At 52.0% G+C, this 24686-nt stretch overlaps 1 protein-coding gene across 4 annotated transcripts in view; it reads left to right on the plus strand.

Moving 5' to 3' along the window:
• The window catches only part of BSN (bassoon presynaptic cytomatrix protein), a 104074-nt gene that overhangs the window by 22562 nt on the left and 56826 nt on the right, over positions 1-24686 (plus strand). For 2 of the 4 annotated variants that reach the window (XM_074602673.1, XM_074602674.1), the window contains exon 2: positions 3541-3940. In XM_074602673.1, the coding sequence (XP_074458774.1) occupies positions 3541-3940 (400 nt within the window). Of the gene's footprint in view, positions 1-3227; positions 3356-3540; positions 3941-24686 lie in introns of those variants that run through there. The other 2 variants (XM_074602675.1, XM_074602676.1) reach the window with 2 other exon arrangements.

A 24686-nucleotide genomic window follows, 5' to 3' on the forward strand; every position in this document is an offset into this window, starting at 1 on the left:
GGAAGAGGCGGAGGGGCAGAGGGCTGGCGGCGGGCATTGCTTGGGCCGCGGCGGGGCAGGAGCCTGTCTGCGGCTCAGAGCGATGCTGCGTCAGCCTCGCGCTGGGGAACGGAGGGAGGTTTAGAAAGCAAGAAGCAAGCCGCCGTTTTTCAATTTAAAAATAAAAAAAATCAGAAGAAAACGGCGTCTTCCTGTCTGCCCAACCTGCCAGTGACTGCGGGCGCGTTAATAGAGCTGCCTGCCTGACCTTCGCTTGATAAAGCATTAATAGACAGACTATAATAAATGGAAACCTCGATGGTATAATTGTTAATAAGCTTAGTCAAACGCACTGGATATTTTTTACATGGACAAAATGATAACTCTGTTGGTAGCTGTGAGAGCGCTGATGAATTCGGACCCGGCAAAGACGTTTGACTGAGCATCACCCAATATGACTAATTCAACAGTGAGGGGGGCGCAAAATCAATACAGCCCCCATCAAACGGGTGAAATCCTGCCTTATCAAGACGTCTCAATCTAATTGTTAACGAGCGACCTAGTGGCACCGAGGTGGGGTGGGGTGGAATTCCTTTGGGACTGGTTAGCATCCCGCTGCTAGTTAATGTTTTTGTCAGGGATAAAGAGAGCTGTACGGAAACAAAGGGGACGAGCCGCAATTTGGACTTGTGCGACGACAGCAAAAGGGTTCATAGGTGGGTACAGGACATACAAACCTTGGAGTGCCCTAGCAAAAGATGCAACGAGCGTGGGCCGGCATCTGACTCAATACGGCTGTTCTCCTGTTCTTCCCTGGGGCATCTCTCCCGTATTCGGTTACTGTATTTGACAGACGAGATGATTCCTACTGGTCTTTACATTTCATGGACGCGCTCAACTGATGCAAGCGAGAGACAGCCCAGCCCATGTCACCGGCCGGCTGAGGCGTCTCGGGTAATTATAAAATAAATAAATGCAGCGATGATACAAATGCACAGAGTGACACGGCTGCTGGGAGCAGGATGGAGGTGGTGCACGGCTTTTCTTTGCACCTGAAAAGGCGAAGGGAGCCGGAAGGAGCTCCGTCCCGGGCTGGGAGAGCATCTCTGGAGCAGCACTGTGCCACAGGGCAGCGAGTGCCCAACTGCCCTCCTCCCTCTCCGGCGCCGGGGATGATGCTCAAGGCAAAATAACAGCATTTTGTGTATTTTGTTTCTCACGGGTTTTAGCTTTTTCAAGAGAGCCGCAGACTGTTTTGGGTAGGAAACGTTGTAAACTTGTCTGTGCCTTGTGTGGCAGCGCCTCTTGACGGAGCAGCTTTAGAGGTACAGTGCTCCTCACCTTGATTTGCTGGAAAAAAATCATTAAGCAAAAAAATTAACCTTTATTTAAAGAAAGATACTTGAACGGAGTAATCCAGACTGCTAGTTCTGCCAATACCAGCTGCAAAAATAGGTGGTAGCTACTAATATACTGCTAAAGGCTTCCACCGTGGGTGGCTGCTGCAAGTTTTTTCCATTTCTCCCTGAGCTGGGAAGCAAATCCGTAGTTGAGTGGCATTGCTGTGGTCAGAGCCGGCTCGGAGTCAGAATTCCCGCTTGGTGGCAAACTTTTGAATTGTGAAATTTGCAGTGGAATAACCACTCTCTTGCTCCAAACAACGGTTATTTGACCGCGTAGACCTTAATTTTTTCAAATACTGTGATTTCAGTGTTGTTTAATACACCATTAGGATAGTACGTATTCTAATGCATAAACCCTGGGTTTATAAGAATTAAATTTATGGAGACAAAATGCATTTTGCTCTCCGACGGTACTTTCTGCCGGTGCCTAGGACTGAGCTCTCCCGTACCCACCAGGTTCGGATGCCACGTGTTTTATGGGGCAGCAGCTCGGCAGCCCTCGGCATCAGGAGGCGAATCCTAATTCCCGACCCAAGGGCGTCAGAATTCAGGATGGAGGAGCAGCGTGCGCGAACCACGCTTATTGCGGGTGTCTTGCTGCAGGGCCAGGTGCCGTTTGCTCTTTAGGCTGGAGCAGATCCCTTACTCCCTTATTGCTTTGCTTTGTTATTATTATCGTGCGATTCCTCCTTCAGAGAAGTGGGTTTCAATCTGCAGCCGAAAAATATTCCCAAAGTGCTATTTTAATATTTATTTTCATCCGGCTTCCTATTACTGTGGCAACATGCACTTTGAATTTCATTAGTTTTATGCATTTAAGTTCCCTTTTTAAACCTTTATAAGGTCAGACCCTGCTTGGGTAAATCAACAATTTATTAAATTTGAGAGTCTGAGTAATATTTCTCCTTAAACAGCTGTAGATCGCAGGTAATAAGGGCACGAGGGCTTCTGCCTTTTTGAGAAACACTTGATGAGCACGTGTATCGGATGATTCTGTTACCTCAACCCCCCCGTAATTACACAGACGTCTTCCATCGCAGATTCGCTCTCACGCGCTCGCGGTCTGCCAGCAGCCCGGGGCAGGGCACCTGCACTGAGATAACGTGGGAGCTGGGACGTGCGGGACCTCGTGCCCTGCTCTCCAGCACCACAACTCAAAGCCTCTGCAGCTGAAGATGCTCCGGAGCTCCCTGGGGCCACTGGTCCCTCTCCCTGAGCTGCGGGGAGCACACGCTGCGGGGCGCTGAGCATCCTACGCAGGCTGCGGGCACTGCTGCCTGAGCAGCAGCGGGCACGACGTCGAGCTCAGCGTTGCTCCTTCTGGGCAGCTTGGGGTTTCACGGGAAGATTTCGTAGCCCTGTCCTGGCCACCTGGTGCATCCCGGCTGGTTTTCTGCCCAGCCAAGACTCCCATCAACCAGAATACGGTTCAGCTGGGGGGCAGCCAGCCCACTTAAGCTCCTCTTCCCCATGTTTCTGGATTTAGTAACGATTACTAAAGCAGAGCTGATGCCCTCTCTCTTAATTTCCCACTGCTGCGGCTCTCGGGGAAACAAGCCCTCGGTTGCTTTCACCTGTGACTTGCATGGGGGCAGCTTGATGAACCAGAGGGTATAAGTAGTTCTCCTGCCCCCTTTGGGTTTCCGGAGGGGTTTTCCTTTGGCGAATAGGGCTCTTTACAGTCCTTTTGCTTCGCAGCAGCTCATAAAAGTAGGTTGTGAGGAGATGGTTTAGGGTGGGTTGGCAGAAAGGGCCCCGCAATCTGCAAACCGGAGTTGCTGCTGCCTCTTCGTGCTGGAGAAGTATCGGGGCGCCCCTGGCTGGCAGGAGGCAGAGCCGCCCCGAACTTCCCGTTCCTGTTTTCTGTGCAAATTTCTGACCAAAGTTCAACTGGGAATACGCCGAATAATTCAATTACATCTCTGCTGTGGGGTTATATAAGAGAAAGCTGAAATCGTGCCTCGTTTCCTAAGGTAAAGCGTATCCTTCTGCCCATCCGAAGGGTTTCCCCCGTTTGCAGCCTGGTTCGGCCGTGCCTCCTCAGCTGAGCTGGCGCTTTGGGGGCGGAGGGGGTGTTGTAGAGGTTTTCTGCGTTGACTGCCATGATTTGAATGTACTAAATCTGGGCTTATTCTGTGTATTTTTAATGGTGTTTCAGCGCGCCGAGGAGACCGGAGCAGCTGGACCAGCCCGCAGGCCAGCGGTCACCATCCCCTTCCCTCGCGCAGACTGCGCCCAGCTCCCAGAGCCCCCGGGAGATGAGGGGCCGGGGCCAGCCCGCACCGTCGGCGGAGGGACCACGGAAGATGCTACAGGTGGATGCCAGGAGCCAGGGTTCGGGGAGGTCTCCCTCGGTGTCTCCGGACCGGGGCAGCACTCCTACCTCTCCCTACTCGGTCCCGCAGATCGCCCCCCTCCCCAGCAGCACCCTCTGCCCCATATGCAAGACGACGGAGCTCACCTCCTCCCCCGGCCAGCCCAACTTCAACGCCTGCACCCAGTGTCACAGCAAAGTCTGCAACCAGTGTGGCTTCAACCCCAACCCGCACCTCACCCAGGTAACGCCTCCTCTTCCTCGGGCAGCCTTCCCTGTGGGCGCTGGGGTGGCCACCACCGAGGTTTGCAGGGAGAGGTTCTTCTTGTCTCCAAGCCACAGACTTTGCACCTTGGCTTTTGACACCTGCAAAGCGTTGCCCAGGAGCAAGGGCTCTGCTGGTTAATCAGGGGATGATTGCGATAACGTGAGCTGTAATGAGATGGGGGAGGTAGACTAGTTAAAGGGAAGTGGTAGACCACCAGAGAGGTTCAGTCTCCATTGCTGGGACCCCAGAATGCTTGGCTGAGGTGATGTCCACATACACAAAACTGCCCTAAAGTTGAAGGACTCAACAGTGGGAGGGGAACAGCGGGGTTGCTGGCAGCCCTGAGGTGTCGATCGTCTTAAACCCTGACTCATCCCAGGTGATGATGTTTTGGTGGCGGGTGAGTCTCAGGCAGCATCAGGCTCGGTGGCAGGAGAGGAGTGCGAAGTCGTGCGCGAGATGATGCCTCGCTGGGGGAGCGTTTCACGCCGTGTGGGATGTGTGAAATGGATGCGCCGGGTTGCCAGGGGACGATCCGGCGGCAGTGAGAGGGGGGTGCTGGGGCTGGCTGGGCTGTGGGGCTCCTCGTGCTGTTCTGTCAGGTCAGAGACCTCCGCGCAGGGTGGGAAGGGACGTGGATGCTTTTTGCAGCTGTTTAAGAGCCAAACCGTGGGTATTCCTACTCTCAGGCTTAATAACAGAGACGTTCAGCTATGCTTTGGAAAGCCACTGTGCCACTCCGGTGTGTGAGAAAGCGGGATTTGGGCACTGAAGTCCCCTGGGTGCCCATCTTTTATTGTTGTTTTGGGTAAACATGCAATGCTTCCTCTTGACACCAGACCTGGTGGTTTCTAAACGTCGTTGTTTGAGAGAGACTCCTGCCTTCTGGTCCCTTTTCCTGGTGGAAGGAGAGTTGGAGTAGCCGATGCCCCTGGTATCGTGAGACGTAATTAGCTGCGTGCTGCTTTTGTACCCCTGTACAAAAAGTACCCCAGGGTACTTACCCCTGTGAACGTTAGTATCAGGTCTCAGACCTTAATAAAGAGCCCTGAGGTGGAAATTCAGGCACCTGCAAGGAAAGGCCATGGGTCACGCTTCTGTTTGTTTCCCTTCTAAATTGCTTTGTTAAATATTTATTTTGTTGTCCAAACACTGCATTGAAAGTTGACCAACTGCGCTGAATAGCAGCAGTTAAACAGCAAATAAACCAACAAAAATGCATCAATTGCTCCGTTTCTGGTCAGCCTGGGCCTGTCTCCTCAGCCTTGCCCAAGAGCTCCCCTGCAGCGGCCCTGGCCCCGCGTCTCTCTTGCAGATACCCGTGTTAAAATGTGTGTATGCACCAATTTCTGCCTTTAGCATCTCTAGGTCTCTCTTCCCTCTGAAATGCGATTGACTGCGGAGCATTTTTAAACATCCAACGCAAAAAATTGGACCTGGGATGAAAAAAAAAAAGTGGTGGTGGTTTTTTTTGTGTTTTGTTTTTCTGAGTTTAATGGGTATTTCAACATCAAGCAACCTTATGACTTGTAAGTCAGTCATGGAGAGAGCTGGGGGATGAAAACCATTGTCCAAGAGAAGTGTTGGCTGCGTGCGATGGGCTGGCTGGGGGTGCCGCGGTGGTTCCTGCCTTGCCAAAGTGTGACTCGCTTTCCTTGGCATAATCACTTGTGCTGCTACTCTAGAGCTGCACAGAAAGGCCCCTGAAGCCGTCTGGTGGCCTTAAAAAGGGTTAACGAGGGGCAGCTCGGAGGTTGCTCTCTTTCTTGAAGGTAGGAGCCAGGTCGGAAAGGACCTGCAGAGGTCATCTGGTCCAACCTTCTTTCAAAGCGGAGATCAGGAGAGGGATCTCCAGGCTTTATCCAGTTGGGTCTCAGAAGCCCCCAAGGGTGGACCTGCCTGCCCCACCTGCTCCACTGCTTGACCATCCTCACAGGGAAAAACATCCACCCCGTCTGGTCCCTCAGACCCAGCGGGTGCTGCGGGGTGGCTGCACAGTATTGCTAATGAGGTCATTTGTGGGGTTGGGTTTTCATGGAATTGCCCAGCTTGGAAGGGAGCTTTTAGATCAAGTCCAGCCATCAACCTAACTCTGCCAAAAACCATCACTAAACCATATCTCCAAAGCACTGTGTCTACCTGTCTTTTAAGTACCTCCGGGGATGGTAACAACCACTTCCCTGGGCAGCCTGTTCCAATGCTTAATAACCCTTTCAGAGTAAAAATTTTTCCTAATATCCATCCTAAACCTCCCCTGGTGCAACTTGAGGCCGTTTCCTCTTGTCCCATGGCCTGTTCCTTGGGAGAAGAGACCGACCCCCCGGCTACCCCCTCCTTTCAGGGAGCTGTGGAGAGCGAGAAGGTCTCCCCTCAGCCTCCTTTTCTCCAGGCTGAACACCCCCAGCTCCCTCAGCCGCTCCTCACAGGACTTGTGCTCCAGACCCCTCACCAGCTCCGTTGCCCTTCTCTGGACATGCTCCAGCCCCCCAGTGTCTCTTTTGTAGCGAGGGGCCCAAAACCGGACACAGCACTCAAGGTGGGGCCTCCCCAGTGCCGAGCAGAGGGCATTTCCTTATGAATCCCTTTGCACGTGAACAGGTGATGTTTCTGCTTTGTGCTGCAGCAGAGCAGGATTTGCAGCTTCTTTTCCTGCTTTCAAGGCCTTCCAGCCAGGGTTAAATCGTCGAAAATATCCCGTTTTCGAAGAAAACCCAACCTGAGAAAACCGAAGTTGTGTTTTTACGTGGTCCATCCTCTCCTGCAGGAGCTGTGGGGCTGCCAGGAGCCGCGGGTGTGGGGAGGTGGGAATGGTGGTCGTTGTCTGGCACGACACAGCCACGTGCCTTGACTTCTGAAACCCCTTTCCAGAGCCTGTTTTGAAAATAAGGCGTTTGTATAAGCATGAGGTGTCTTATATATATGCTATAAAATAGCTGTTTTATATATATATAAGTAAAATAACCACAGCTCAGTGTACGAGCTGTCATCCATCACGCTCTGCTGTGCTGCTTACCAGCATCAGATTTTTCTGAGGAGGGTTAACCGTACCCCTTAGCAGAACACCTTAGCTCCGTCATTAGGTGATACCTTCTGCTCAGAAGCACGTACGTTCCTTCGAAATACTATTTTTCTTTGTTTTTTTTTTTATTTTATTTTATTCTTTTTCATGTGGCTTGATGGTTATTTTATCTTCAAGGCAAGTAATCAGTTTCTGTCATGAGGGAGCAGTTGGCCTCCGTGGCATCTTGGGCTGGTTGCTTGCTGAGGAAAAAAAAAAAAAAAAATTATCTTTTTGGTTTTTTATGGTTCCTTTGAGCACCAGCTCGTTCTTGTTTCACAAGACTGGGCAAACAGAAGTTCCTGTCTGCTGCCGGTGTCACTCAGTATTTTACATGTAGGTAATCATATTCTCCCCTCTGTTCATCTCCCTGCTCCGAAATAACTGCTGTCATCGTTTTCAATTTGGTCGCGTGCTGGCGTGCCGGTTTTCTCCTTCATTCACTTATTCCTGAAGGTCAGGGCTCTTGCCACGGACGGTTATTTTAAGCAAGGGGAAATGGGAAGTAGGAAGCTACGCTGGCACCGTTAAAGGCAAGAAGTTATGAAATAGCACGGTAAAATTTAACAGTTTGCTTACGCACCCGTGTAGGGAGTAGGCTTTTGAACGGAGATGTGCTATTTTAAAGGCAACATTGCAGCCCCAGCGTTCTAGTAGGATTTTTAATTTCTCATTAAAACTTTTTTCTAGTTTTTCTCGGTATTGTCTTTGAGGGTTGTGGGGGTTTTTTTGGGGTTTTTTTTTTTTTTTGGACAGCTTGTTCTGCAGGACCGTACCGGCAAGGCTGTCATCTCCTCCGGGGGAAAATAGCTTCGTTTTCAAGCCACTACAATAGGTTTAGAAAATCCTCTTTTTATACATCTTTCACTTTGTAATGCTGTTCCCGTGGCTTTCGCCTGGCTGATCCTGCGGCATGTTCATCTGATTGGATTTGCTCTGTTTGGTATCACAAGAAGTAACCCGCCGGCATCCTTTCTGTTTCTCTGGGGTTTTGAAGTGCCGCCGCACGTTGCTAATTGGAGAAATTAATTTCTTCTTCGGTGTTTCTCTTAACGTGTTTTCGGCATTTTCCTTTAAATCGTTTCCTCCCCATCCGAAGTGTTACATGAGGAAAAAAAAAAAATAAATTTAGAACTTTGTTTTGATTTTAATCAAGAGCGGTGGCACAGCATTAAAATAGGCGCTTTAGTTAGCGCTGAAGTGAAACGCAAAATGTCTGGCTGCCCAATAGGTTTGCTTGGAACCGCTTTGGGATTACAGGAGATCTTTGTATTCTTCCTTACGTTTCCATTGTGCTTTTTCTTTCAATTTGAAATCGTGCTCGTCAGATGCAGTTTCATTAGTATTCAGATGTACGCAATAGTTTTTTCTCCCTTCCTGAATAAAAGGAGCATATTTATACATGTGTGTTCTTCACCAAATTACTTTCTCTTTGAAGTCCCTGCTTTTGTCCCCAAGCCATTCCGAATGTATTTGCTGTATTTGTGACTGTATGAAGTGGTAATACTTGTTAAAACTTCAGTTCTGGTCCACGTTTTTAGCTCTGCTTAAGGAGATTCTTTGTACTTTTTACATTATTGAATATAATATAATACGAAAATATGAAATATTGAAAATATTTGAAAAGAAATCTGTTCCCTCTGTGCTCCGTGCCATGTAAGATCATCGCCAACCTTTGATCGCAGACCTTTGGCAAGGGAAGCGTAAAAAGTCTCAGGGAGGATTAAAAACTGGCTGGTTGGTTTCCCAACAGCGGTCAAGGTTGTGATTTTTTTTTTTTTGGGAGAGGAAAACCTCTCCGCGGCTCTTGTTATCTGTAGCGGGAGGAGATATCCACGAAAATCATGTGAAGGTTTTTAGGTAAATGTTGAGATTGTATGAACGGAAAACAGACCATCAGTTGGAGGGATGAGAATTAAATACTCCGTGTAAGTGCGGATGTCCAGTGTAGGGCTGTATTTATCGTAACGTAACAGTAGATGGTTTTCTGCTCAATACCGTAAGAAAACTCAGGTAAAGTGGAGCAAAGCAGGAGCTGTGGGAAGCAGAGGGGTGACACGGCGCTCAGCAGAGCATCGCTGTGGGTAGGAGCAGGGCTCGTCACCGCTGGAGGGGTGGCCTCGGTCCAAAGCCTTTTCCAGCCCAGCTCCACCAGCAGGAGCGGTGCCTGCCCGCAGCGTCGCCTCATTCATTTAGCAAACGCCTTCAAAGAAATTAAAACCGCGTCAGGGCCATTGGGAAGGTGTTCATGTACTGCTCTTCCCAAATGCCAATTTCTCATTTGGGTCATTCTCTTAATTTTATACCTTGCAATGTTTTAGTGTCCAATTTTTGGTAAAACCTGCCCCCCCCTTTTTTTTTTTTTAAGTGAATTAAGGGCCCCACCTGAAGTCTTTACCCTTCAGGAGGCTTTGGCTTGACTAGTGACCGCTGGTTCAGCGGCCCCGCAAGCAAAGGGCCATGCTCGAGGTTGCCCGGGGGGGTTATTAGTTCTGCATTAAAATGGTGGCCGTTGTGAACAGCAGTGGGTCCCCGATCTCTTCCTCTCATCCCTCTCCTCTCCCGCCTGTCTTTCACTGGGCATCCGAACATTTACAGGTCTCTGACGCCCACCATGTGAGCGTGGGCAAAATCCCCGTTGGCGTCAGCAGCTTTACCCTGGGGTCTAACAGGTGCCAAAGCGGTTTGGGGTGGGGAATAGCTGGGCGCAGGTCCCTTGTGATCTGGGTAACCCTGAGGTCGTCGGAGCGCGACTGTAATGTATGTTTCTGTAATTTATGTGGCTCGAAGCCACGTTTTTACAATATATTGTGCCCCGTCGTTCCTGGGTGTCGATGGGGTGGTTGCTGGGACTCCGGGCTATGTCCAGCGAGCTCGGGGGGCACCAAGGGCTGAGCACTGAGTGAAAATAGATAATGAAATATGCTTGCTGATAGATAATTAAACATGAGTTTTATGAGCCATTTAATCTCCCCTGTCTCTCTCTGCCTTTTCAAACAATCAAAGCGGTCCTTCTCCTTCCTGGCTCTTTGCTGAGAAGCTGTGGGGTGATGCTGGTGTGACATCTCCCAAATTGCCGAGTTTTCTCTGGGTGCGGCAGCTCCGAGGTTGATTTAGCTCCTTGCAACGGGAGCGACGGTGGAGGAGGAGCCACGAGATTCCATTTACGCGGTCCCTTCTCCTGCCAAACGGCAAAGCCGACAAGGTTTTCTCCTGCCCTGGGGACCTGGCCAGCTATTCCTTTTCCCACCGGTGAAGCAGGCTCCAGCCTCGGCTGTCGGCGTGCGTGCGGCACCGCGTCTCCAGGAGGTGTTCCTGCGCGTACAGAAACATGAGGCTGTGTTTGGAGATTGTAGTTTCCTCTCCCTTTAAAGAAAGGGCTGAAAAATGCTGGATCTCAAAAAGCAGATCCTAGAGGGGGGATAATATTTAACAATAAGTGTGTCTCCGGTGGGGGATTTCACCCCCGGGTGTTGTGCTCATGGTGGCCGTGTCAGAGGAGCGGGTGGCTGGGGAGGGAAGGCCGTGGGGCTGGCTCTGCAGGCAGCGCTCCTCCCTTCTGCGCCCACTTTCCGCAGGTTCAGGAGTATGTCGTTTTTCCTCCCGTGATCAGATTGGAAGGCAGGACGCCCTCGGGCAGGCAGGGTTTGCGTGCTGCCGTGGTGTTAGACAGCTCTTCGTGTGCGTACGTGGTAAGGTTGCACCCTATATCCAGCCGGGTCCCCGTGTCGCTGAGTCAAGTTGCCCGTTTCAGAATGATTTCTCTTTTGAGATCATCCTTCTTCACGGTATAGCTGTAAAAATAAATCTGTCGTTAGTGTTACGTTGCAGGTCCGGGCGAAATTTTCCATCGGATCAGCCTGCGCAACAGGAGAGAAATGCGAGTTTTATTCCAATTTGGTTTTAGGCAGAGCTTCAGCCAGCAGTGACCTGCGCACGCAGCGTGTGATGCTCTTTGCGGGAGCCAGGGCTCGTCTCGGCTGCTGCCTTCCCGTAGGGACGGAGCGATTTGGGCTGCATCTGCCCCGAGAAGATCCCGCTGGGGCCGGGATGCTTGTCCCAGTCTGCGGCGTGGGGCAGCTCCCCTCCCGATGCCGGGGGTTGGCGCTGGGACCAGCAGCACGGGCAGGCTGGGACCAGCGCTCCCTGGGGATGTGCCCACCTCGAAGAAGCCCAAGGGCTCTCTTCAAGAGCACCTCATGCTGGGAGCACGGTGGAAAAGCTAGGCACTAAAAAAATACGCTTTTTGTGATTGCAATGGGTATTCTGTATAGTTTCATAATGAGAAAGTGTTGATAGGAAACTTGCATTTATCTCTGCCAACAGGTTGCGTGTGTCTGTATCTCCTGTATTTTAGCCCTTCCTCACCGTTGCCCTTTACCTCTTAATCCCCTTATCCCTACACCAAGTATCCGAGCCCACATTTCATCCTCTATCTGCGGTCTTGCAGCAAAAAATGCTTCTGTTATCTCCTGGTTAGAGGGGGATTTTTATTATTATTTTATTCCTGCTCTATCTTTTTTTTAATGGGGTGATTAGCACTGAATAAAGCAACTAACACGAAGCTGGAGAACTTGCTGAGGCTTTCTACATATAAATGGCTCGTTTGCCTTTTCAGCCCCTGCTGCAGCCCGAGCAGGGGCGTCTGCAGCGGCGTGTGACTTGTCTGTTCGATAGATCGCAATTTAAGTTACAGCCAACAGTGGGGGGGGGGGGGGGGAAGCTCATGAGTAATTCTGGCTGTTCCTCCCAGTATGCTGCCTTTTGCTGCGCTCTGCGTAGATGATTCAAATAATGCAAAATTCACTTGTGGAAAATGTCAAAAAATATCTTGGCTAAACGGTTCCCGGTGACTAATAGGGCTGGTGTTGCTCATGGTGGCTCCTCTCCGCTGCTGGCTGGCCCCGATGAACTGCCGCAGCGGGGACCTGACGGTGGGGACACTGGGGGGTCTGCAGCGAGATGTTGAATTGTTTGGAGGGGATGGGAGAGCGTGGCTTGCCACACGTCGGAGCGATGCTGAGGTAGAGAGAGAGGGGTAATGGAAACAACTGTGAGGAAGGGATGCCATCCAGAGGGACCCGGCCAGGCTGGAGAGGTGGGCCCGTGCGAACCTCATGAAGTTCAACCGGGCCGAGTGCAAGGTCCTGCACCTGGGTCATGGTGATCCCAGGCAAAAAGCCAACTGCATCCTGGGCTGCATGGAAAGCAGCGTGGCCAGCAGGTGGAGGAAGGGGATTCAGCCCCTCTACTCTGCTCTGGTGAGACCCCCCCTGGAGCACTGCGTGCCCCTCTAGAGTCCTCAGCACAAGAAGGACATGGACCTGTTGGAATGGGTCCAGCGGAGGGCCACAAAGATGATGAGAGGGCTGGAGCACCTCTGCTGTGAGGACAGACTGAGAGAGTTGGGGGTGTTCAGCCTGGAGAAGAGAAGGCTCCGTGGAGACCTTATGGCAGCCTTCCAGTACCTGAAGGGGGCCTACAGGAAAGCTGGGGAGGGACTCTGGATCAGGGGGTGTAATGACAGGACGAGGGGTGAGGGTTTCAAACTGAAAGAGGGGAGATTCAGGTTGGATATTAGGAAGAATTCCTCTCCTGTGAGGGTGGTGAGGCGGTGGAACAGGTTGCCCAGGGAGGTTGTGGATGCCCCATCCCTGGAGGTGTTCAAGGCCAGGCTGGATGGGTCTCTGAGCAGCCTGGTCTAGTGGGAGGTGTCCCTGCCCAGGGCGGGGGGCTTGGAACTAGATGGTCTTTAAGGTCCCTTCCAACCCAAACCGTTCTGTGAGTAAAGATGAATACTCCTGAGAGATGGGAAGCAGCCTGTGTTCTTGGCATCTTCTGTCGCTTGATAAACACCGAGCCCAGCAAGCTGCATGTGCTGAGCCCTGCATCGTCCTTCCCTCAGTGCGTTAAGTTACAGCAAGCTGTGTGCTTGGATGAGATGTGGCTTTCCTCTATTTCTCCACTCACATATCGTTCAATCATTGAAAAGAAAAGCAAGCTGAGGATCGCAAACGGCTGTCAAGCTCTCCAAAGCAGAGCAGGGCCCAAGTCAGAGGCTCCCCATCTTTTTTGACACCTTCGCTGTACCTGTTATTTGCTTTCAGTTCCCTCTCATGGACATCTTCGGGCAGAGGAATAAGATCATTTACAGCCTGTGGTGGTGGATGGAGCTGTGTTATTTGTGGGGATGCTGCTGAAGGTTTTCCTACCAGTCAAGCACACGAAATCTCAGACGGAGTTGAGTGTCCCTCCGGATCCTGCTCACCGCACATAAAATACCCCAGAGCGCGGCAATTGTACAGGGCTTTATAGCCCCCGCTTGTACGGTCTCGTTTGCGATATGTGCCTGGTGGTAAAACACTGAGCTGCCTTCGGGGAGGCCTTAGGAGGAAACTTCAGGCGCTTTCAGTGCCTCAACGGGGATTGAATTAATCCCTGCTGAATTAATTCCTATTTACCATCTTCCTACAAGCAGGGTGGTTATAATGGGGGATGTCGGATGCTCCCCGCTCTGCATCTCCTACAACGCTGTCTTGGGGCTGCATCTCCGGTGCGGCAGAGCCCCAGCACAGAAGGAGATGCCATGATGTGGCTGTCTTTACCCTGGCTGGTCCATCTGGTCTTTGAAGATAGCAGCGCTTGGCAGAGGTGGTGACTTCTCAGCAGCATCTCTTTTGACCTGAATTTTAGCCGATCCCGGATGCTACATATAGAGCTGTGTGGGCTCCCATCCCCAGCAACCCAGCTTGCTTCTGCCTGACCCCGTCTTTTGTCCGTCTCTTGGCTATGGTCACGTTTAGGTGCTAAAAGGGGATTTACGTAGCGTAGCAGACTGAAAAGTGCCAGAAATGTCTGTGAATGCAGCGAGGTGTTTGTGGGGCAGCAGTTCACGTCTGCTGAGGTGTTCCTCACCACTTTAATTCAGGCTTGTACAGCCTTGCTCCCGGACCTCACCCTCCTGTTGCACCCAGCTCCTCATCTCGGAGATGGAATACGCAGCCGTGCTCCTGGGCAGCCCTTATCTGAGGGGGTACGGTGCTAATTGTGTTATGAACACTGGTTATTTTAACTCTGAAATGCCGTTTTATCTCAGCTGTAAACCTTTTGGTCAAGGGCAGCCGAAGGGCGGGATGTTTTGGTTCTGGATTTGGTTCATGTTGTAAATAGGTTGTGCCATCGGCTTGGCTTTCTGCTCGGGGTGGAATCAAAGCCAACGTGTTGGAATGGCTCTGTAGGGAAATCCAGAGAGCGAGATGTGGTCTGAATGGGGTGGGAGCAGACTATGCAGCAGGCCTGTGGAGTTAAAGGTTTGTCAAAACGACTTAAGGCATGGACATACCACGGCTCTAAACCAGCTGGAAGTCAGTTTTGAAGACTGAAGGTGTGTCCCTCCCCTTCCTCCCTTGCCTGCTGCCCTGCCCACTTGGATGCCCATCTCCTGCATCTTAATTGAGCCCTAATTGCTTGCAGAGCAGTCCTGCTGCCCAGTCACGGCTCACAAAATCCCCCCCAAGATGGGAAGAAGACTTAACGTTGACTTTTTGCTCCCTCCCCACCTGCTCTGTCACCCCCTTGCTGTGTCCGAGCCGCGGGGTTGGACTGGCCGGACCCTGGAGCTGGAGACCTCCATGGAAAAGACCCCAGTGGCGGGCAGGACAGAGGTGCCCATCGGTCCTGTGGAGAGCAAGTTTTGGTGCCCACCTACCTCCGGCCGCCCTCTCCCCCTTCTAATGGGCATGACACATTATTCCCGTTAGACAGAAACAGAAGCACAAACGCTCGGGCTCATATGTTCAGCAAAGCCTAGATGATTCTGAATCATCCAATATCCTTATCAGAGCGCTACAGACGGCGCTTGCATCAGTCACAGCACAGGCTCGCCGAGTCGGTGGCAGTGCTCTGCCTGTTTTAATTGCCACAAGCGAGCAGCTATTTGAAGCCCTGTCCCCAAAGAGCAAACGAGCTTGTCGCTGCATGTAACTCGGCTTTGCAGGAAACGCGGGCTCAGCAAGCGTTCCCTGTTAAAAACCTGCTCAGGATGCAAATGGATAGGGGTGCGCGTATAGTGCGGCAACCAGGTGGTGTGCCGGAGCTGGGGACACTGTTAGGCTGGGCTCTAGGAGTGGGAACTCCCCTGGGAATTTTAGTTTTAGGAGTTTCTTCCTCCCTCTCTTAATTGCAGAGTACCCCGATGCCTAAAGACGTAGGCAGGGGGTAAAGCTGGAAGGGCCACGTCCCCTCGGGTGTGGGGCTCCTCCAAAACCAACTTCATCGTGGCTCTGGGCCACACATTGGTTCTGCTCAGCCCCTCCTGCGCTCTCGGATGTACCGCATCTTCCCCGGCAGACATCCCATGTTTCTCCTGCTCTCCTGGAAGGCACTGCCGCTCCTTCCCCCCTGTGAACGGAACATGATGCCCAGTAGATAAAATACCAGAGGTAGTGGAAAAGTCTGGCTAAAAACTAGTGGTTGGTGATAAAATCGCCCTGGGGACCTGAGGAGGAGTTGAATTACCTGAATTTCTGGATTCCTCAGAAATAATGAGCATGCTTATTGCGGGGAGAGGCTTGTCCTTGAGCAGGCCTGCCTCCATTCTGCGCGCAGCGGGCAGGAGGTTCTCGACGTATGACGAAACCTTTCCAGCTTTGAGAAAAACGAATGCCTTTGGTGTTTGGTGGAGCGTGATGCGCTAATGCCAGACCAAGAGTGCTGGAGCCGAGGAGCTCCCCCCGCTTCCCCTCCCATGTGCACTGCAAAGGTGAAGCCCGGTTAAACTGAGCCTTGTACCCAGGCGGGCTGCTTTCATCTGCTCCTGGGCAACCTGCCCAAGGGACCTTTGGCAGACTGGGGCATGAATCCTGATTTATTTTATTTTTTTCAGAATCCTAAGCCAGTACTGAGATGCTGGGCCAGGCCACCTAATGCCCTGATATTTGGGGGTTTTGGGGGGTTGTTTTTTTGTTTGTTTTTTTTTTTTTTTTAACGAACTCCGCGTTATGTTCTGACCTGCCAGATGATGTGATGGTGGCTTTCAAATTGGAGAGCGCTTTGAGAAATATCACCAAACAGGCATGCTGCTGCTGCCATCTGTCTTTGAGCTGCTTCTGGGATCCCATTATTTGCTCCCAGCAGACGATCATTATTGCTTTATTGAATTAGGAAGAAAAAAAAAAAAAGTCCAGTGGCTTCTGAAATATTGTTTTCCATAACTAATTCCAGGTGCTAAATTCTCATCGTGACCCGGGGGATGTGTTGAAATAATGCTTTATGCAGATCCCGGGCATAAAGTTTTTACAGATGTGCCCAGGAAAGTCCCATGATCTGATCGTTTTGAAGGACGTGTCCTTTGGAGGGTTCTGAACAGCTCCAGCACCCCTGCATTAAGCGATGTCGAAGCTGTGCCACCCCAACCAAGAGCAAACATTGGGTGCGACGTTACTTTTTGTAAAAAGTGAAGGCTTCATTGCCCCTCCTGATGGTTTTGGCCAGCTCAAGCTCTTGTCCCAAGTCCCCCTTCTTCTCCAGCCAACCCCTTTTCCCATGTCTTCCAGCTGCAGGCAGATGCCCCATGCCACCCAATCTGGTGGAAGCAAAGGTCTCGGGCATGGCAAGACCCCCTCCCCGGGCGAGCGGGTCGCTGTGCGCCGATGAGTGGCATCCCCCAAGGTGATGTTGGTCATGCGTGGCGTGCCATTTTGCATCCCGACGCCTGCTGCACGCTGCGGTTCGGACCTCTTCCTCCTCCTTCCCTTTCTCTGCCGAGTGCCAGCGGCAAGCCCAGCCAGGCAGGGGGTTAACAGACCAGGCTGTGGGCAGAGAAAAGCTTACGGGAAGGTGGTATTTATTTGGATGTAAAAATGTTTTTTCCCCTCCCTGGTGCACAGGTCCTGCTGCTTCCTTCTCTCCAGCCAATCCATCCCTTATCCGCCCAATTTAAGGCAGTTTGGGTCTGATTGCTTGCAGTCCGCTGTTCAGCTGGAGGTTTCTATGCACAACACTTGAAAATCAGGAGTGAGACCTCTCCGGCTGAACACCTGAAAATGGAGGGAGCAGCGATTGCTCCCGGTATCTCTCCTGTGAGAAACGTGCCGTAGATCAGGGTCAGTCCCGTGGCTTGTGATTACACTCGAGTCGCCTGGGTTTGAGGCCGGGGCACGGCGACAAGATTTATTGTTTCTCTCCCAAAGCAGTTTCTAATTGGCAAATAAAAAGAGGGGTGAAATCAGCTTGAACCGCGCCGTTTGCTCCTCCGTAGTTTCCTTTCCGTCTGGATGGACACGGTGCCATTCCCAGAGTGCTGCGGCGTCCGTTGCCGATCACCTACTCCAGCCTGCTCCTGGGCAGCGGCGGCGGCACCAGTGGACGGGAGCCGTCATGGAGGCGCTGGGTGCGTTCGGCACCTGCAGACGATGTCGGGCTTGAGTTAGAAATGCTTTTATAGAAACCATGCACTTTTTCAGAGATAGAATCGTAGAATCATTTAGGTTGGAAAAGACCCTTGGGATCATCGAGTCCAACCATCTACTCCACTCTACGACGTTCTCCCTTACACCATATCCCCTAACACCACATCTAAACGAGCCTCAAACACATCCAGGGATGGTGACTCCACCACCTCCCTGGGCAGCCTATTCCAGTGTCTGACCACTCTTTCTGTGAAGAATTTTTTCCTAATGTCCAGCCTAAACCTACCCTGCTGCAGCTTGAAGCCATTCCCTCTTGTTCTATCGCTAACTACCTGTGAGAGGAGACCAGCACCAACCTCTCTACAATGTCCTTTCAAGTAGTTGTAGAGAGTGATGAGGTCTCCCCTCAGCCTCCTCTTCCTCAAACTGAACAGTCCCAGCTCCTTCAGTTGCTCCTCATAAGATTTCTTCTCCAGGCCCTTCACCAGCTTTGTTGCCCTCCTCTGCGCTCGCTCCAGCACCTCGATGGATGTCCTGCCAGAGGCATAGGCTGGCTGCCTGGAGATAGCTGTCTGTCACAGCTGTGATGCTTTAATCAAAAATACACTCTTTACAAGTAAGAGCAGCTTTTTTTTTTTCTTTTCCTTTTGCCTGTGAGGTTAATTTGAGATTTCATGAAACGCTGTCCCGCTCCTGCAGACCGGGTTGTCGGCTGTGATGGTGTGGACGGATGCCCTTATCGAGGAGCTCTTCAATACTTTGCTCAGATGAGCAACCTGATTTATTCCTCTGGTATTTATTGCTTGGGTGGCGTGCGCTGCTGTGTCCGACACATCTCCGTCTCTCTTTCCATCTTCTCTTTGCAGCCGCCGGTGCTAGAAATGTTCCTGTAGCTCAGCAGCGGGAGCACCGCCGGGTGCGATAGCCGGCCGCGCAGGCAACAAGGGGCTAAAGGCAGCCTTAAAATAGCAGTTGGTGGTGGCGTATTTGCACAAAAAAGGTGTTCATGAGAGAATTCTTGCATGGTGGGTTTGGGGTTTTTTGTTGTTTGGGGTTTTTTTGTATCTATCCAAAGCTGTCGCTGTTTGGAAATCTTTCAAAGAAAAGCTAAGAAGCCCAAAAAGGTGGAGGAAAGATTTGCCGCTGGGGTATTTTGTTGAACTGAGCGATTTCTGTCTGAAATTTTTTCCTCTTCTCTAGCAAGTTTCTTGTTTTGTAATCAAGGGCTCGGCCTCTCATTTGAGCCGAACGAAACTAGCTTTTGATTGGAAGCTTGCCCAGGGTTTGAAATTGGGCTGAGGGGTCCTGGGTGAGTTGGTCTGTGGGAATCCTTTGAGCCCCCCATCAGGAGGGCAGCAGGGAGCTCCCCCAGTTGGGTAACTTCATATTTTGGCTTGGGTGGTGATAGAGGAGGCAGCCTTGCGGATAGCAGGGCCCTTTCTGATTATACGCACCTTTCTGGGGTGCGTCAGGTTAGATCTCCATGGCTTTAGACCAGCAAGCAAAAAATCTTGATTGGAATGACCGATTTTAATCTCGCTTCATGTTTGTCTGTGTTAGTAATTGTTTTGAAGGGGGGGTGGTTGCTGTTGTAATGGCTTGCAATTAGGTATCCCCTTCGTAGAGGTTACATAAGGGCCATAAAAACCCAATTAACAGTGATGTGGCTTTACCGGTATCTGTTCAAATTCTAATCATTTACAGATTGTTGTGTTGGAATTGGTGTATTTTGCTTAGTGGATGATGACTTCGAGCTGGGTCCAGGTGCGTTTGGATGGGGATTGGAATTCCAACGCAGAAAACCTATTCTCGTCTGTTAAAACAGGTGGCTTGTGGCTGGACAAACTGTTTCTGGTGTTCTTGGCCCATACTTGTAAGCCTGTTTCAGGCATCAGGGCCACCTAAGTGGGTCTCTCCAGAAGAAGGTGAGATGGGAGGTGGGTCTGGGGGCAGGTGGTCTGTAGGCTGCTTTGATGGGACCATGCAGGGGTGGGCTCCTTTCGTAGCACACGGTCCTCCAAAAAGCTGCCCGAGCAGCTCCTAAAAATGCACAGAAACTGTACCCGGAAACGCAGAAGACCATTAACTGGGTCTGAAGGCCATGGAGGTGCTGTGGAGCCCCAGGGGAGATTGAGACCGAGAGTTCTGCAGTGTGAAGTTGGTGGCCAGCCGCCTCTGGGAGACATTTTGCACAGTGTGGTCTTGGTGTTGGGATGCGTTCCTCCGGATGGGTGCCTTCAGCAGGGAAGCTGGTCACAGGCTGTTTTTACTGAATAAAATAGCTGGTGTTCACTGTTTGCGGTCTGTAGGACGGCAATTAATGGACTTAGACTGCAAGGAAGATTTAGGTTAATATTTTGGAAACATTTTCCAGCAGTTAGGATGGTTAAGCCAAAGCCCCTTTATTCCCCTTTTCACTGCCCACCCAGTAAATCCGCAACTGATGGGAAGTTTTAAAGACCAAATTAGACAAACATTGGTCGGCAGCGATGCAGGCGTGTTTGGTCCTGCCCGGGGCAGAGGATAGAGCCAAAACCTTTCAGAGGCCCTTACAGCCCTCTCCTCTCGCTGCTGCAGGACATCAGGGCGAAATCCCGAAGCCTTTATTATGGGTTTTTTGGAACTAAGCAGCAGAGTAAATAAAATTCATACGCGGGAGCATCTATTGGAGAGAGTGAGGAGCGAGGCAGGGAAACGCAGTGCTGGGTGCCCAGAGCTGGAGGAAACCCACCCAGCACCTCACGCCTGCCTCTCGGAGAGTCGTAAAGATGCTCGAGGTTTATGATAGGGCCCTGAGAATTGTGGGAAAGCCTTCTGCATTCATTTTGGGGTGGCTGGAAGCCCAGAGGCGGTACCTGCCCTTCCCACCCATGGATGTGTGGTTGGTACAACGGTTTTCCCAGGGCAGTGCCCAGCGCTGCGGTTCCTTGCTCCTCCGCATGGGAAGGGGGCTGCCTTGCCCATGGCTTCGTCGTGGGTTTGGGATTAACCCTCCTTCTGGGCACTTTCCAGGTCTCCCTCTCTCGGGTCTCTCCTATCCAAGCGCAGTAAGCCCTGGCTGGACAGGACCTTTCATCCCCCCATCAATCCTCCTCCACGGGGTCCCGAGTGCTGTCCCTCGTGGTAGCACCCGCAGGTCTCCATCCTCCAGCACACTGCGTCCCGCTGGGCTTTGCTGCAGCCCTTAAGCTCCATCACGATCATCTGATGAAATTCCTGGAGAAACCATTACAGCCAGCTCCTAAAGGGGGCTGTGCCGGAGACCCAGCAATGTCCGGACCATGAACAGAAGGAGGGATGTACTGTGTCTGTCTCCTCCTACGTGCGCGTCCTGACTTTGTGCCTATTTAATTTGTTCAATATTTGCATGCTCTGACCCCAAATGAAGGTACGGGCTGTCCCAGTGATTTTGGGCAAGACCGGACCTGCCCTGGGCAGCCTACGCTATTGCTTCTTTGGCCGGCGTTTGGTAACAAGCCAGGATGTCTCAGGATCGTGGCATCTGCTCGTTTTTCCTTTGCTGCAGCCATAGATTTGTGTTTCATAGATTGTGTGGCTAGCTGGATTATAAATTATTCATGGCAGGGAACTTATCGTGTTTATCTGGAATAATTGAGCAATTAAATCTGTTTAGGTATGTAAAAAGATTGTGCAATGGCTTGTCTGTCTTCAGGCCTTAAATTCTACAAGAACATTTATTACATATTTAATCCGGAATAATAATAATAAAAAAAAAAGACAGACAGAAAATACATGCTGCTTTGATGCATTGATCCGCTCCAGTATGTTCATTTGCAGAAGTTGTTCGTTCCGGCAGCTTCGCTCATAAATACGTATTGGACCGGGATAAATGAGACCAAGCTTGGGTCCTTCAGTTTGGAGAAAACGTGAGGCCGTAACGCCTGGTCTGTGACGCTCTGAACATACTTCGGGTTATTTACATTAGCACCGGGATTGTCTTTATTGTTTAAAAACCTCTGTCCCAGATGCTTTCTACTGGGTCACAGGATAATGATCCGCTCCGCCCTGGCTGTGCGACACTCAGATGTTGATGCTGCCGAGGAAACGCGAAGTTTGGGCCGTAAAAGGACCTTCAAATATTCAAGGCTGTTTAGTTTATTCCCTGAGCTACAGCCATTACCTCCTATCGCTGTAATTGGCCAGGATTCCCAAAGGAGCCAGAAATTCACGGGCAAGGTTGCAACAGGGTCTGCTCATAACAGGAATGTGGAGCCATGCCGTAAATGAATAAATGTGGAGCCATGTGGTCGATGAACGATGATTTTATTCTGTCTTACCAGTAGGAAACTGGGCTGCTTTTTAAATTAGCCTGTTTTAAGTCCATTTATCAAGAGCAGCCTGCGCTCTTTGCAGTGCTATAGCTACGAATGGTGTCCCCGCTGTCCTGGGCAGCCGCCTTGCACCCGGAGAAACCCCGTGGCCTCGTGCGTTCCTCTGCTTTGGGCAGGAGGTACCGCCGAATGGCAAGTTTTGAGCTCCCTCCCAGGCTGCTATTTTAGTTCTGCAGAAGACAATAAGCAAGCAGGACCGCAGGCTCCTGTTACTCCGTCCCTCCGTCCTTTGGCTGGCGGCAGGGTACGGGGAGCAGCAGCAGAAAAAGGCCAAACAAGCCATTAGGCTTTCCTTGGCCGCGTGGAAGTCCTGCATTACGGAGTGGGAGAGGGCACCTGGGGCTGCACTTAGAGCACGCCGGCGTGCGAAGCTCAGGAGGTTAAAACCTGGGGTGAGCTCTCCGCCGTCCTCCCCGGCCGTGCCCAGGGGACAGCATCCTCTGAGCACCGACAGGCGCCCGAACCTTCCACGCGCTCCTGCGGAGGGGGACGAAGGCTGTCTAAACAGGAGCTAGTGAGGCAGCAAATCGCACGAGAAACCTTCCCTAATGAACTGGAAGGACTTGTCCCTTCGCCTGGAGCGGCGGCACTGCCGGCGTGCTTAGCTAGGCAGCGCCTTGCTTTGGCAGGGGGGCAACCCGCGCTGCGGGGGGAGCAGAGGAGCGGCGCTGGGGCTGGCGCTGGAGGAGTTTCCTCCTGCCCATCCGTTCCTCTCCGCCGGCGGGGGCCCGTGGTGAAGAAGGGGATGCTCGCGCTTCCTGGGGAGCTGGCAGCTTGGCGGGCGCCTTGGCCATGGGGGGGGATGCTGCCAGGGGAGCGCCGTCCGGCGTGTGAGGGCAGATCGAGGTTAGTTGCAGAGCTCGGCAGCGCGCCGTTGTGTTCTTTGAACGTTTGCTTCGTCTCCGCGTCGGTGGCTGCGTGGTCTGGGTAAAGATCATCGAAGGAGCTGGAGGTGGCCATTAAAACCCAGGGGGTTTTAACGTGTGGGTCAATGCCTGCTGGCAGCTTTTTGGGGGAGAGGAGGAGACCTGCTCTAGCAGCCTTCGGTTAGTTGGGGGAGTGCTAACTAGGGGAAAGGAAACTGGTTAAGGAGTGAGTAATAGGATGAAATGGCACTGTCTTATTCCACAGCTCGGTTCTCTGGACAAACGCGGTTCCCCATCTGTTGTTTGCGTTGAAGGAGATGAGTTTGGGGGTTGGTTCTTCTCGCTCGCCAGCAAGCGAGCAAGTTGATTATTTTCTGGCGAGCGTTAGCAGGATGAGTACTGATGGCTTTGGTGGCTTCCCCTTCTGGGCAGGAGTGCTAAGGACTAGATTTTATTTGTATTGACATGTTTGAAGATAAAGATGAGCATAAGGTGGCCTTTTTCAGAAGTGCCTTGGTGACCATTTCCCCTGTCAATTAAGCGCCGAAACGCTCCTAATTGCACAGTCACTCTGGAGCCCTGGATTCTCCTCAAGCTGTGCTTTCGGTTTGGACCAGGAAGCTTCAGCCCACGCTGCCTGCGTGTTTGCGTCCGCCCCCTCTCCACCTGGATGCGCACGTCAATTTTGGCGATGTCTTGACGTGCAGCCTGACCAGGGACACGCGACACCTCCTGCGCCCCGGGGCCGCTCGTGGTCCTCCAGATGTGCCTTAGGAGGCTTCATCGCCTGATGTGATCTGTTACCCCCTCCCAGATCAGACCCCGGCCGGTGCACCACATGGCAGCCCCCCGCGGGATGCTTTGCAGGCTTCTCGTTTCACTTGCGCGCAGGCTGCGCGCTTGATCCCAACAACAGGGGCGGCTTTTTCCTACCTTCAACGCGCGAGCTTCGTGGCCAGCTGTCCCTGCCGTCGCTAGAGGAGAAATTGGCGACGGCTCCACTTTAAAAAACAAACCCGAAACTTCAGAATAAGGCAGGTATTTGCCGTACGCTCCACCAGCCAGTTTGAGATGGTGTGGGAAGCCTTCTTCGTGCGGTACGTTCAGCTTGTTTTCATGCATCAGCAGCTCTTCCAGCACTTGCTGAGCTTTCCCTGCTCTCCTCCAGTGATTCCCACCTCCTGCCTGCCCGGCAGCGTCCCAGCTCCCTGCCGCAGCTTGCTCTTCCCTCTATTCTCTCTAGCCCAGGGCTGCCTTTAGCGCTGCCTCTTCTCTTGGATCAGGATGTCACTTTAACTGCAGGGTAGGTGGCTTTGGCAGATGTCAGCGTGACAATGTAAAATGCAAGATGTGGCCCCCCCCGCCGTCCCCCCCTCCCTCCCCTCCCCGAGAGCTCCTCTAGAGCACATCCGGGAGGCATGGAGGGGAAGGGACGTTTCGCTGACTGGCTGATTTCATGAGATGAGGGCTCTTCATCTGCAGGCAGAGCTGATGAATTGAAGGCACGTAAGGACACTCTCTGGCAGGTCGCTGGCAGCTCTCGGGAGAGGCCGGGCTGTTGCAGCGTTCCTCCGGGATAAGCCAGTAGCACCCATTAATGAAACCCTTCTTCATCCAGTCAGCGATCTTGGCATCGAGCCCTCCCTATTAGCCTGATTAACACAGTACCTTCGTTACCCAATTCCAGCTTTGGTTATTTTTATGCTCCTCTAGTTCTGGCTGTGCCGGTGCCTCCGAAAGGCAGAGGAGGGAGTGTGGCCATGGCCCTGGGGTGCGTCTGCTGGGGGTTGGCTTCATGAGAGGTGGCTCTGGGGCAGGCGCCCGCTCGCGGCGCTCGGAGTCGAAGGGCTCCTGCCGAAGGCTTGCTGTCTTGGTCTTTCCAAATGTGCTTTTTTCATGATTTCCGGCTTTGTAGAATACTGAATACACACGGTTTAGGCAACTCGGAGAAAACTCACGCTCGTCTTCTCTGATTTCCCATGAACTTGGCTTCTCATTTTTCAGCTAGCTGTGCGCCCTGCTGTCTCACGCCAGAGG

Source organism: Larus michahellis, chromosome 10, assembly GCF_964199755.1.
Source record: "Larus michahellis chromosome 10, bLarMic1.1, whole genome shotgun sequence".
NCBI classification, from domain to species: domain Eukaryota; kingdom Metazoa; phylum Chordata; class Aves; order Charadriiformes; family Laridae; genus Larus; species Larus michahellis.